The 13,543-nt window shown below is 39.5% G+C and overlaps 2 protein-coding genes across 6 annotated transcripts; one reads left to right on the forward strand and one right to left on the reverse strand.

Moving 5' to 3' along the window:
- The first annotated feature begins 1,403 nt into the window (after nucleotides 1-1,403).
- On the forward strand, nucleotides 1,404-4,485 carry ERp60 (disulfide-isomerase A3). The gene is made up of 5 exons (XM_018551816.1): nucleotides 1,404-1,622; nucleotides 2,429-2,660; nucleotides 2,734-2,942; nucleotides 3,056-3,172; nucleotides 3,241-4,485. The coding sequence occupies exons 1-5, from the start codon at nucleotides 1,477-1,479 to the stop codon at nucleotides 4,013-4,015; spliced, it is 1,479 nt and encodes a 492-aa protein (XP_018407318.1). The 5' UTR covers nucleotides 1,404-1,476; the 3' UTR covers nucleotides 4,016-4,485.
- A 2,654-nt stretch (nucleotides 4,486-7,139) lies between these two features.
- On the reverse strand, nucleotides 7,140-13,244 carry Rho1 (ras-like GTP-binding protein Rho1). 5 transcript variants are annotated; one of them, XM_018551818.1, is made up of 4 exons: nucleotides 13,173-13,244; nucleotides 8,006-8,166; nucleotides 7,530-7,913; nucleotides 7,140-7,344 (listed from the first exon to the last, which is right to left on the reverse strand). In XM_018551818.1, exons 2-4 carry the CDS (start codon nucleotides 8,159-8,161, stop codon nucleotides 7,306-7,308), a joined length of 579 nt encoding a protein of 192 aa, XP_018407320.1. In that variant the 5' UTR covers nucleotides 8,162-8,166; nucleotides 13,173-13,244; the 3' UTR covers nucleotides 7,140-7,305. The 5 variants fall into 5 exon arrangements, with proteins under 5 accessions (XP_018407320.1, XP_018407321.1, XP_018407323.1 ...); XM_018551819.1 differs by lacking the exon at nucleotides 13,173-13,244 and adding an exon at nucleotides 12,606-12,927; XM_018551821.1 differs by lacking the exon at nucleotides 13,173-13,244 and adding an exon at nucleotides 11,473-11,572.
- Nucleotides 13,245-13,543: the final 299 nt, after the last annotated feature.

Consider the following 13,543-nt stretch of genomic DNA (forward strand, 5'->3'; position numbering starts at 1 on the left):
TATCACAAACGCGATAACCCCCGCCCACTCCCTCCCAGCCCGCCCACCCTCGCTCTTTCCCTTCACGAATGCGTTTCCACCTTTCCTAAAAATTACGCGTTTATAAATGTCGTTATTTATATACATGTAAGTTGTATCGATAGTCTTATATCAGACTTGTATATGGACGAAGGGACTTTTGATTATTAAAAGTTTCCTAGAGTAAAAAAGAAAGAAGTCTTTTTCCCACCACGATGTGTAGTTATAATAAGTGCATGCATCGACACGTCAATAATAATTTAAAAGTTTTTTTAAGTTTGAAAAAATTCTAATATATTTGTAAGCACAAATAAGTCATTACTAGGTAGTTTTGATAATTGTTATTTAATATTATTTTAACAATTACGCGCGGTGATACAAAAATTTATTATCTGAAAGAAGTTGTGAAAGTATTCAAGCTATAATTAAAATTTAATAATACTACACAGCATTAAGAATATTTATATCAAGAAGGTCCGGTTCCATAAATATAAGATTAATTTTAATCTTGGAGAGTTCAATATATTTACTTTTTATTTTTTTATAATTCTTAGAACTAGAAAAAGATAAAAAAATAAGTTAAACCAAAAATAGAGTTAATCTACAGAAACGAGCATAAATCAAATAGCGAAATACTCTCACTGATAAATTATTCTTCATGAAATTATCCCCATATCTCTTTTCTATCGCACGAAGGAATACATTTAAATACATTTTATCTGACATCGCCTCAACGAGGCGCATTGTGTTATCAGATAAGTATACTAATTGGATATAATAACAAGTATATATATATATATATACACATTAATATTTACTTAAAATATATTAAGTATACAATATACTTTTTTCTTCCAAATTGAGATAGCTTCTTATTTGATTAATCAGCTAATTACAGGTGTTAGGCACGGTTGCACCAACATTACTTGATTTTAAGCGAGATTTAAAACTATCTATCTCGATCATATTAAAGCCGAAAGAGAGATAGAAACAGAGATACAGTTTAAGTCTCGCTTAAAATCAAAATCACGTTTTGGTGCAATCAAAAATTGAAACCAAATCTCGATTCGCAGAAATGTATAATAGATATATAAAAACTGTCACTCTTTCGATTTGTCAAATCCGCAGGATAAAGGAATTGTTGCATAGCAGCGTGAATTTTTTTCCGGACATCGGGTATATCTGTGCGCAGACGGTAAACCGACCAATCGGCGCGTAAGCGGCAAGCCACTCAATTGGTACACGAGGCGGCAGGTTCGCCAATCGGCGCGCCAGCGGCGCGCCAGCCAATCAGCGTGCGACAGCACCTCGCGGACAGCGTCGCGTTCGCCAGCCACGGCACTTCGTGGAAGAGCCACGTCTACGACGACAGACGGACGGACGGTAGGCGGCCGGATACTGACAGACAACAGACGTTCTTTTCGACCATCAGTGATCACACGATCCACTGCCGTGAGTATGTTGCGAAAGTGCTTGGTTGTTTTGCCGTTGCTGCTGCTCGGCGTCCTCGCCGACGAGAAGGATGTCCTGGAACTCACCGACGAGACCTTCGAGAGCGAGCTCGAGCGTCACGAAAACACGCTCGTCATGTTTTACGCACCATGGTGAGACTTCTTCGTCAGGTCTGCCTTTTCCCCGACCGCGTTGTATGTCGACGCCTTTCTCTCGCATTTACAAACTGCCGCACGCAACTCTCACGTTCGCAATGAAACGAAATATTCGCGAAGAAGGATAGAGGGGAAAAAAATTGCGGATACCTAGGATTAGAGAGAAACTGTACATTTGTCGTTAATCAAGACGTGGAAACTGCTTGAGAAACTCTTTATAGTGTAATTATTCTGCGTTGTATTGTAATACGGAGTCATTTTGACGATAAGATTCATATCTCCCATCGAGCGATGTACTTTTTTTTTTGCATCTAACTGAGGCGCAAAACGCCGGCATACGGCATTATTCAGTTAGCTTTTGATGACGTATCCAGATTCTAATGTCTCCAAAATCTGACGAATGTCGTGAACCGTTATCTTTTGGTATCTCGCAATAAGGATATTAAAGCAGTTTCTTTTCATTGTGAGTCATACATTTTTCTTTTTTTTTTATCAATTTTTTTGTTTTTCTCTATATTTCTATTTCTAATTTTTATACTATTTGATTCAAAAAGCTATAATAAACCAAAGAAGACTTTATTTGCTTTAAGATTAAAACTTGTTTAAAATGCAGATATTAAAAAAATATAACAAAAAGTAGTTCTAACTCTTTTTTTAGAAACTAATTTTATATAAGAAAGTAGCTAGTTTGTGTATGAATATTCATCTAAAATTTATTACTATAATTAACTTGTTACCATATGTTATTAATTATTACATAATTCTTGATAGAAAGTTAATAGAATGTTTTATTTTATTATCAGGTGTGGACATTGTAAAAGGTTGAAACCAGAGTATGCAAAAGCAGCTGAGCTACTCATAGGTAGTGAACCGCCAATCACGCTCGCCAAGGTCGATTGTACAGAGGCTGGAAAGGAAACGTGCAACAAGTTCTCTGTCAATGGTTACCCGACGCTCAAGATCTTTGAGCGTAACGAGCTCAGATCCGACTATAACGGTCCTAGAGAAGCAGTTGGCATTGTTAAGCACATGAAGGTAAACATCTTATCTTTTATCTAGTTATGAAGGACTAGTTATACAATTTTCTTACCAGTGATTATTGTTTCAGTCCCAAGTTGGACCAGCGTCTCAAGAGTTGACTAGCGAAAAGGCCCACAAGACGTTCCTAGAAAATGATGAAGTTGTTCTGATAGGTTATTTTGAGAAAGATGATTCACCATTGTCTGCGGCATATCATACTGTTTCCAAGAAACTCAGAGAGAAAGTCAAATTCGCTCACACGTCGGCGAGTGAAGTATTGGACAAAGTCTCTCACAAGTATGTGTTTTAAAAATTAGAGAGATAATTTTTCTGTGTTTGTTTTTTTTTACGAAGGAAGTAACTGTTGAAAAAATGAAATATATACATACTAATTGCACTTCTTGTTTCAGGAATGCTATTGTTCTTTATCGACCAAAGATACTCCAGAACAAGTTCGAAGATAACAGCATTGTGTACAAAGGCAGCGACTCTATTAGTGATGTGAACGATTTCGTTACCAAAAACTAGTAAGTTTCACCTTTTATCGAAACTTAAGCAATCTTCGAATCATTTTGTAACACCGACTTTGTTGCAGCTATGGCATCGTTGGCGTACGCACTCGCGACAACTCGCAGGACTTCAAGAATCCTCTGGTGATTGCCTACTATAATGTAGATTACGTGAAAAACGCCAAGGGTACGAACTACTGGCGCAACAGGATCATCAAGGTCGCCAAGGACTTCCCCGCGTTCTCTTTCGCCATATCTTCTAAGGATGACTTCCAGCACGAACTCAACGACTTCGGTATCGACTATGCAAAGGGTGATAAACCAGTAATTCTAGCACGAGATGATAAGAATCAGAAGTTTATTCTCAAAGACGATTTCTCCATGGATACGTTCGAGGCGTTCCTAAAGAGTCTGCAGGCCGGTGCTTTGGAACCGTATCTCAAATCCGAACCGATCCCAGAGAGCAATACGGGTAACGTGAAGGTCGCGGTTGCCAAGAACTTCGATGAAGTCGTCACCAATAATGGCAAGGATACACTAATCGAGTTTTACGCGCCCTGGTGCGGCCACTGTAAGAAACTGGCACCAATATATGACGAGTTGGGTGAGAAACTGGCGAACGAGGATATCGAGATCGTCAAATTCGATGCCACAGCGAACGATGTGCCAACGCCGTACGAAGTACGCGGTTTCCCGACGCTGTTTTGGGCACCTAAGGATGCTAAAGACAACCCGGTCAAATACGAAGGCGGTCGCGAGCTCGACGACTTCATCAAGTATATCGCTAAGCAATCCACCGATGAGCTCAAGGGCTACGATCGCAAGGGCAAGGCGGTGAAACCTAGAACTGACGAACTATAAGATATTAACTGATTGATCGAAACGAAATTCGTTTTTGCATTTTCGAATGCATCAATCTACGAAGCGATCCGCGAGTTTTTCTGTCGTAATACGCAAAGCAACTCTAGTACATTCAAGAGCGAACAAATGTGTTGTATGAACAGAAATAACACTTAAGAGTGCAGATATCATGGGTTTTCCGCGAGACGTTTTGCAATAAGTGAAAAATGGATGGTCGAATGGGGGGAGGGGGGGGGGGGGGTCTAGCATATAGGATTGTCTACATATACTAATTGCATACTTTGTAACGATTGTATAATGACGTGATGAAGCGCGCAGAACTGATTTGAAATTATTTCTGTAACATGCTTTTCCAGGATGTTTGGCGAATTATAAAAGTTATATAGAAAGCAACACTCCATTCCATTTCGCGTATTTCGACTACACTACGTTAAGAGATAATGCAGTGATTTTTGTTTATATACGAAAGAGTCAAAATAAATTGTTTTATAAGAAAAAAAAAACATTAGGATTTTTCTGTTCTTTTTCCTGAAGCTAATTATAAGTATCGTTTATGATGTATGAATAGCTGAGTATCGTGTTAAAATAGAAGACAGATACTAACGCAAGTAAAATTTTCTCGCTTTCATTAACGGGTATTATCCAGCAGTAGAGCCGATTATATCGTCATAAGAAATGTTTATTGTTAGTTACAATTTGTTATTATAGCGTTCGTAGGTTAATCATACAGTCTTACATACAAAAGCTTAATTAGTAGTTTTGCAGAAAAAGGGTGTGAGCCGGTAGAAAGATTTCGGAAGTCAAAATGATCCCTTTTCCTTTTTCCTGATTCATAAAAATCGGATTTAGTATTTCACGCACACATACACACACATCGGAAAAGAACTGCCGATATTTCTCTTTTTCTTGGATTTTTTCTTCTCGTACAAATCAGTTTAAACACGAGTCTCAAAATATCTCTACTTATGAAAAAGATAATTAGCTTACGGCAATCGTACAAGACGCGTATTTATCGATAAGGTAATCTTGAGGTTTACGGAATCCTTTAGGAAAAAGTACTTCGTGTGCCTGTGTGTGTACGTATTTGTGCGGGCGTAGGAGATGCATGCATATCTTCTTTTCTTCTCTTAGTATTAGCTCGCCGAAAAGAACTGTTCGTTCGAATGCGCGTTTATCAGTTCCATGTGTTAGCATTAGATTCGATTTTTTTTGTAGTTCAAGCCTGTTCTCGTTAATTTTTGCTTATTGCTCTTTTTTTCTGTTTATGCCATGCGACAAAAGTGTATGTATGTATGTGTGTGTGTGTGTGTGTGTGTGTGTGTGTAAATAGTGTATATTGTGTGCTCTGGAAAAACGGTATTCGCAAATCTTGACGCGCGTATATTTATCGTGATACGCGAAAATTGTTGTAGAATTTGTATCATATATGTATATACATAATAATATCTTGAGTGCGTAATTGATACAATTTACGTATTTATGTATATACAGATGTGTATACATATATCTGTATATATATATATATATATATACGTACACACATCTACATATCAAGAAACTCAATATAAAAAGAACACTTTCGAGCTTCGCAGCGACGCGCGACCTGTAGAGTGGAGCGTGTATTCGACACGTATTTCCCAAAGCACTCGTTAACTCAGGCACACTTAATTAATTGCTTAATATACATCTCCCTTTCTATCTTATCTCTCTTTCTCACTTTCTTTTTCCGCCTGCCTTCCTCTTCTTCGCTTTTACGAATCCGTCGTGCGCGCGTTTGCTCGTGGCAGAAGTATCTTAAGTAAGTGTCGCTAAGCTTCTTTTTCCTTCAGGCATCTTTGAGAAGTTCCGTAAAAGCGTACTGTGTATTAACAAGATCTACTATTCGCTAAGAGAAACGAGGAGAGAACTTAGTGAACACAATTCCGCAGTCGAGCCCATTAAATTAACGGCCGAGGGAGGCATCGCATTACGCAGCCGTTAATTCAACATCACCTTTGTAACAGACAATTTTTGTTCATTACAATAATCTTACAGATAAGACGGATCTATAAAAGAAGACAAGTGTAGCATCATTTCTCTTTTCTTCTCGGCGTAAACGACAGCACAAGCGAAACGGGAAGAGCTTATGGCGAAACAAATAGGTCGAACATTGGTGTGAATTTTGCGAAGCAGCTCGGCTCTACAATTGTGGCACACAAAATCAAAGCGAGATACACGGCGTCGCCGTGCGCGAGATAGGCACGACCGATAATCTCCAAGTTTAGTACATCATACGCTAAAGATATCGATGGCGTATGTATGTGTATAAAGCGCAAACCGCAAGTCCAGTCACGGTTTGGTCAGACACAAAGAACGCGTTCCCCGAAATACATAAATATAAATGTAGTCGCTGTTATAATCTCCGTTATGTTAGTGTCATCGTACAATAATTATAATAAGATAATAATAATAAAACATACTAATATACATATTTAATAGTATATCTTAAAAGTCCAACTGATCTGCTAATTTATCTATGCGCGTTTATAATGTCCATTTCTTTTCATCATTCAAGAGTCACAAAAATGTGACAATTTTTAGTAAAAAAGATGCAAGATTCAAAGTTCTCTCGAATTGTTTCTCTGAGTCTTAATACTCTTTAACTGTATTTCACATGTTTTCGTAACGTTTTCTATTGATATTTTATCTCAATTCGCTCAAAATTTTTTCTTTCATTTTGTTTATTATCAAAATAAAGAGACACTACGATTAAAAAACAAAGATGTAGAATGCATATAATAATTATAATAATATTAATTATATTAATAATGAGACAGTAATAATAATAGTAATAATTACTACAATGATAAAGATAATTGTGTACCGTAAGATATAGATTGTTGTTGGTATGACAATCATTTTTTGTTTTAATCATTTAACTCGAAGCACAATTCATTACTGTTAAAAATTACACAATCAATATAGTCATTACAATATACATTATGGTTTTCCGTAAGATTATAAGTATACTTGTATTGAATTTACTTAGTATTTCTCGAGTCCTTCCGGTTTCATTGACAGTTTACAACATTAAGTATATATGTATTTGTCGACGCGGTTGCACCTTCTTTATTGTTTTGCTAAATTTTTTTGCTGCTGTAGACTTGTTTTATTATGTAAAATAATTAAAGGTAAGATGTTATATCATGGTTTCCGCTGGGGATCTGCGCTATTACGACTAGCTTCTTTGCAGCTAGTTCCGCAATTTCATAAATTTTGCCCGTAACTACGGGCTCACTTGTCATAACATCTTAAAGAACACTACATCTTCCCCTCTTCTTCTTCTTTACCTAAGATTTTAAGATATTTGTATTAGTATTAACATGTATAACAACGATAACAATAAGTATCAAGCAATATTGTAACATTACAAAAAAAAATATATATATATATTGTTAAATGTTTCTTTTCATATTCCTCTCAATGATTTTCCCATCTTTAGAAATTGTTATTAGAATAGGTAATTAAGACATACTTGTAATGCAGCTCGAGTTGCCGTTTCGAAAACTTCCCTTACACCTTCCTTGCTTTTAGCGGAACACTCAAGGTAAGCGAAAGCATTGATTTTCTCTGCCATGGCCCTACCCTCCTCAGGCTTAACTGGCTCTTGTTTCATCTTGCTGAGCTCCTTAATGGTGTTAGGATCATTGCGCAAGTCTTTTTTGTTTCCAACAAGGATAATGGGCACGTTTGGGCAGAAGTGCTTCACCTCTGGTGTCCACTTCTCGGGAATGTTCTCCAAGGAATCGGGACTATCGATGGAGAAGCACATTAGGATAACATCCGTATCCGGATACGACAACGGACGCAACCTGTCGTAATCTTCTTGTCCGGCTGTGTCCCAAAGAGCCAGTTCCACCTGTTCGAAGAAGCGAGAAGTTCGTTAAAAGAGAAATTTTAGCAGGTTTTTTGACGAAGGTAATAAGGGAAATGTTTTAAGACAAGACATACCTGTTTACCATCCACCTCGATATCGGCGACATAGTTCTCGAATACTGTAGGTACATACACTTCAGGAAACTGGTCTTTGCTGAACACTATGAGAAGACATGTTTTACCACAAGCACCGTCGCCTACAATAACCAACTTCTTCCTAATGGCTGCCATGAATCCTAAAATACAAAAGAGTATACGTGATACGTATAATGGTAGTAAAAAAAATTGGCACGATAATGTATAGTTTGACACTGCTCATTTAGAACATTTATCATTTTAAAAATGTACAAGAATATTGATTAATACGAAAAGCGAAACGTGTAGTATGATACATTTACATATTACAAGTTAGTGATAACTTTCACAATTACGATCAAATCGATACGAAAATCCGGAATATTATTGTACATGAAATATTTACATACATATACAAAATAATGCGACAAAATATATAGATTTATTTTATCTAAAACGACTAATTCGTATTATCGTTTTATCAATATAGTTTTATCTGCATAAAGGGGGAGATAATACTGTGCCTCAAGGTGAAACTCCGGGAGGCACCTTATATTATATTTTCATAATTGCCAAAAAATGAGCGGTTTTCCATCAATAATAACTTGCTACTTTACAGATAGAATTCTCTTTTACAATTAATTTCGCAATCGTATTGTAATACAGTATTCAATGCAATAACGTTCGCTAATTATGCTTTTATCGCGTTTCTCGCTAATTGTGACTCATTTGTACGAAGTACACATATTTTCGAACTCTTTCCATCCTACGTATGAAGTAATCGGGCAGAATAGCCTTTCTTACTAACATCTATGCAATAAGTAATCTTACGCTTGTAATTACAAAATATGAGCGTTACTTTGCAAATTCAAATATTTCAGAATGTGTACTTTACGTGTCAACATATACCATTCGGAATACCTTACAACCTAAGAGATGACACCAAATAGATATCGATAAAGAATTTCGATCAACTAATTGCGATATTATACGGAAAACACTATCAGATTATTTCAAAAGCATGCGGAGTGACAGATTTGTAGCATACATGGATTACTTTACGGAATATATCGATAAAGCGCAAGAGATAGCTGGAAGGAATTAAGAATTATAGTTAGTGATTGATTACATTAATAAACTTGCTTCCCTCATACAGCGTTAGTTACTTATTACAATTAGAGTGGAGCAGAGCAAATACTTTTAATCGAAAGCGTGTAATATACAAATACGAAAGAAGTGATAAGGCTAAGAAGCATTCTTCAGGATAGAGTTAGGAAGAAGAAAATTAGGGTAAACCTTCGTGAGACTGTGTAACTCGCGTTATGTACACTTCTTCTCATCGGAGCGTAATAAAATATCTCAAACCTCGTAGACTATATTTTTGTCCTTTGCTTGTTTCTTCCTCTTTTATCGCAGTCTCTTTACTTCAAGCCGATCTCACAGAAGACGTTCCTTTTGGGAGAATAAAAATACAATGCCTTTTGGCTACTTTACTGTTTTACTTATGGTATCAATATGTTACTATAATATTTACGAAGCAAGAGACAAGAGATATACGTTCTAAAGTCCTGTAGTCTACTCAATCGGGCTATGAAAAAGCGGGACCTATGAGGACTGAAATCTTAAAGGATATTGACTGGGTCGTACCTGATACTGATACCGGATAAAGCATCGGTTTGCTTGGCAATCCGATGCATGGGCCCGTGATGTTTGCCAACATGTTTTTAAACATTCTTTCAGCGTCTCTGTTTAAGTGGACATTTTATATGTTAAATATAAGTGAAGGAAGCTGCGATATGAATGCATGTGTACCATACAACACATATCAATAAATGCATATATTATATATTATATATATATATATATATATACACATTCTGTTCTATGTTAACAATTGCATAAATATATCGGAGATCTTCCTTCATTATAGAAACTTGAAAGATACTGTTTCTTAACTCTTTCTCTTCTGATGTTAAAAAGAAAGGCACATGATATACATATACATATGCTACGAGGTTTCAGCAGGAGATTGTCAGTAAATAAGTATAACAATTCTTATGCCATCTTATTCCACGTTTATATATCAATTGAGATATATATTGCATTCGTTGTGGCTCTCTCTACATAAGGTAGGGGCTTCAATATTTTACTGCATTCAGGAGAACATGACATACGAAACATTTATAGCAATGCCTTATATCGATTTGTCCACAAGAGTCATAGGAAATTCTTCTTGATCAAAGACTGTACCTTATGCATCGGAACAAAATGATAATCCATTAAGAAGCTACATGCAAAGAAAAGAAAACGTCGGTAAGATTATTCACAGTTAGACATGCAATATCAAACACTATATATATTCATCAGAGAAGAACTATCCAACGAAACGTAAATCAAATCCAGTGGTGCACACTGTACAAACGTGACAATACGCTATACAGAGTTTCACAGGAATTCAAAGGCAATCTCAACCTTTAAGGCCTCAATGACAACCTGAAATTTGATTTCCTATTACAAAAAAAGAGCAAACTAAAAGAGCGACTCAAAGTTACTAAATGATGGCAACAAAGGAAAAAAAGGCTTAGATGCAAAAGTTTGGCTGCCCTCACGTTTTGTATCTCATCGCAATAACAAACTATGATGATATTCAGTCAAATTACACAAAACGAAAGCACATGAAATATTGTCCGTAAGGTACGAGAGAGAGTCGCCACAAGAATTTGTTCCTGCTGACAGAATGTGGTATCAGATATCGGTCCTCTTTCAGCCTCGAAAAACGAAGCCGAGCGTTTTGGACGACCACGTCCACGTCGATATCACGAATATTCTCGACACGCAGGAATGAGTCCTTTATTTCGCAATTTACACACGTCGCTCACAACTTATCGGAAAGGGAGAGAAAGAAAGAGAGAGAGAGAGAGAAAGAGTATGTGTGAGAGAGAGAGAGAGAGAGAAAAAGTACATGCCGCTACATGAAACGAGTGTCGATAGAATATTGTACGTCAAGCTGGGACCAACCCTTTCGTGTATTTCTTCGAAACATAGAGTTCCACGAGGACGAGCACGCGATCGGCGTCAGAAGACATGCAGCAGTCACCTCTGATGACCCCTAAAATCCAGTTGCCGAGCGCCTCTCCTACGAGGACGACAATATTGCTACCTCGGGAGGGGTGTGTGTATGTGTTCCTTTCAATCGCGCTTGTCACTCATTACACCCTCTGTGCTTGAAACAAAAGGAAGACGTACTCGCGGTTTTTTGTAAAGATCAGGAGTACAGGTAGAATCACAGAAAGAGAAAGAGAGGAAGCGTGGAAGTTAAAAGGGACAGACCGAAATCTCTGTTAACACTTTTTCGCATCTAAAAGTATCTCGAAAGAAGTGAAAAAAGAAAGAAAGAGAGAGAGAGAGAGATAGAGTTCAGAAAGTATGTCTAAAGCGAACGAGACCTGTCTGTCGGCTAAACTAACCTATACTTTCCACCGCGATGAGGACGGACGGCGAGCAACGGCCAAGGTCGCGGAACTGGCGAAAGAGCACACACACACACGGGCGCGCGCGCGCGTAGGAGAGAGAAAGAGACGAGGAGAGATTTCGTGGCGGATATACTCAGGACGCTATCGATGACGCGGTGCTCAGAAGACGCTAATGATGACGCGAGATTCTTGGGAGACGCCACCAACGTCCGGGATACGTTCGGCAGGTCCGGCCCGTTCGCGTTTATCTGCACTCTCCTGCACCCGCTCGCGTATACGAGGGCGTCCGTACGCGAGCACTCGCCGCGGCACGGAGAAAGGAGGCGAGGTGTAGAAAGTGCACGATCGCGAGAGTAACAGACCTCGGAAATCCAGGAGCGCGTTCCTTTCAGCCGCCACGGATTCCCTCTTCTTTTCTCTCTCTCTCTCTCTTTCCTCTTCACCGCGGTCGCGGAAATCCTCCCCGAGGATGTCTATTATACGCGGATGGGAAAAAGCGGAGCGCGGCGTGAGAGCGGGACCGAGAGTGGAACGTAACTTGGGGACGTTTCCCCGGACGATGCTGGGCACGTTCGCGCCGTAATCGCGTCACGTCAAAAGCGCGCACGTAGAACCTCAGAATTTGTTTACGCGGGGTTGGAGGAGGCGAGGGGAGGGTACGTCGTCGTCGGGCGACATCCGGCACGATCGAGACCGCTGTCACGAAAGGGAGACGTCAGCCGATCGTAGATCAGCCGCACAATTACATTTCGGCCTTCGGAGCAGAGAAGAAGAGAGAGAAAAAGAGAGAGAGAGAGAGAGAGAGAGAGAGAGAGAGAGAGAGAGAGAGAGAGAGAGAGCAGATAAGGGGGGAAGAGGGCCGGTCGAGAGACGAAGCGAAGAAAGCACAAGGTGTCTGTGTTCCTTTTTAACTGCACTCACACGGCTCTCCTTTTCTGGAAGAAAACTCGTAGCACTCGCGAGAACGCGGGGAAGGAAGGAAAGGGACTGCGGAAACGACGGCGCGCGAGAGTGTGTGTGGCGTAACAGGGGGGGATACACACGGGGCACAGAGTCGTTGCGGCAGTGGGTAAAGAGAAAGAGAAAGAGCGAGAGAAAGAAAGAGAGCGAAAGGGGCGTTTACTTACTGGGCTAAACGGCCACGTAGTTGTCAGGTAGAGCCCGAGAGCATTTCAAAGAGAGTTCCGTCTCGCACGGATTTATACTCGCTCGGCTCCCGCGGCAGCGATGACGGGCAGCGACGAAGATAACGATGACGACGACGTGGACGTAGACTATAAGCACACGAGTGTCGTAAAGTAAGAGAGTACCGAGACGCGAGAAATCGGAACTCGCGCGGGCGAATCGAGATACACCGTATATTCGGAGTACTTCAGAGCGCGCCTCGCCGTGCGGTGATACCGAGCGGACGAGATTCGCGACGCATGGCACTCCCTCGAGAGCTCCTAGCGCGACCCGCTCTTTCTCTCTCTCTCTCTCTTTTCCCCCCGTTTATTTATCCCCGTCTCGCTCTCTCCCTCTGTCTCTCTTTCCCTCACTCGGCTCACGGAGGAGGAGGCTGCTTTTTTTTTTTTTTACGGTAGGATCTTGAACGCGCTTAAAAACGCACGCGACGCTCGCGACGCCCGCACACACGACACACCCCCTCACCACTTCCTCTCGACGTTAATTTAAGATATATTTTACGTATTTACCTGATATCTTGCGACAGAAAATCAAGAAAATGGCTGCCCTCGATGGCCACACCTCAATCTGTTGAGTGTGCGGCGAATGGTCGCGGTGGTGGGGACACGAGCGGCGACGGCGGCAACTTCAGCTTGTTTCAGGGACGTGCCGAGCGCTGGGTGTATTTAGGGGCGATTGTCGGCGCTTGTTGGCTACGCGAAACCGGATCAGTGATTTTAAATTTACACAAGTTTGAAAAGTAATATAAATATAGTTCACGAATTAATGAATTAGAAGTTTATTTGATATTTACTTCAACTAGAAATAAAAAGATTTAATGATATTATTAATAATAATATACCTTTAATTTTGGTTTTAGTTAAATTTTAATAAAATTATC

Source organism: Cyphomyrmex costatus, unplaced genomic scaffold (assembly GCF_001594065.2).
Source record: "Cyphomyrmex costatus isolate MS0001 unplaced genomic scaffold, Ccosl1.0 scaffold146, whole genome shotgun sequence".
NCBI classification, from domain to species: domain Eukaryota; kingdom Metazoa; phylum Arthropoda; class Insecta; order Hymenoptera; family Formicidae; genus Cyphomyrmex; species Cyphomyrmex costatus.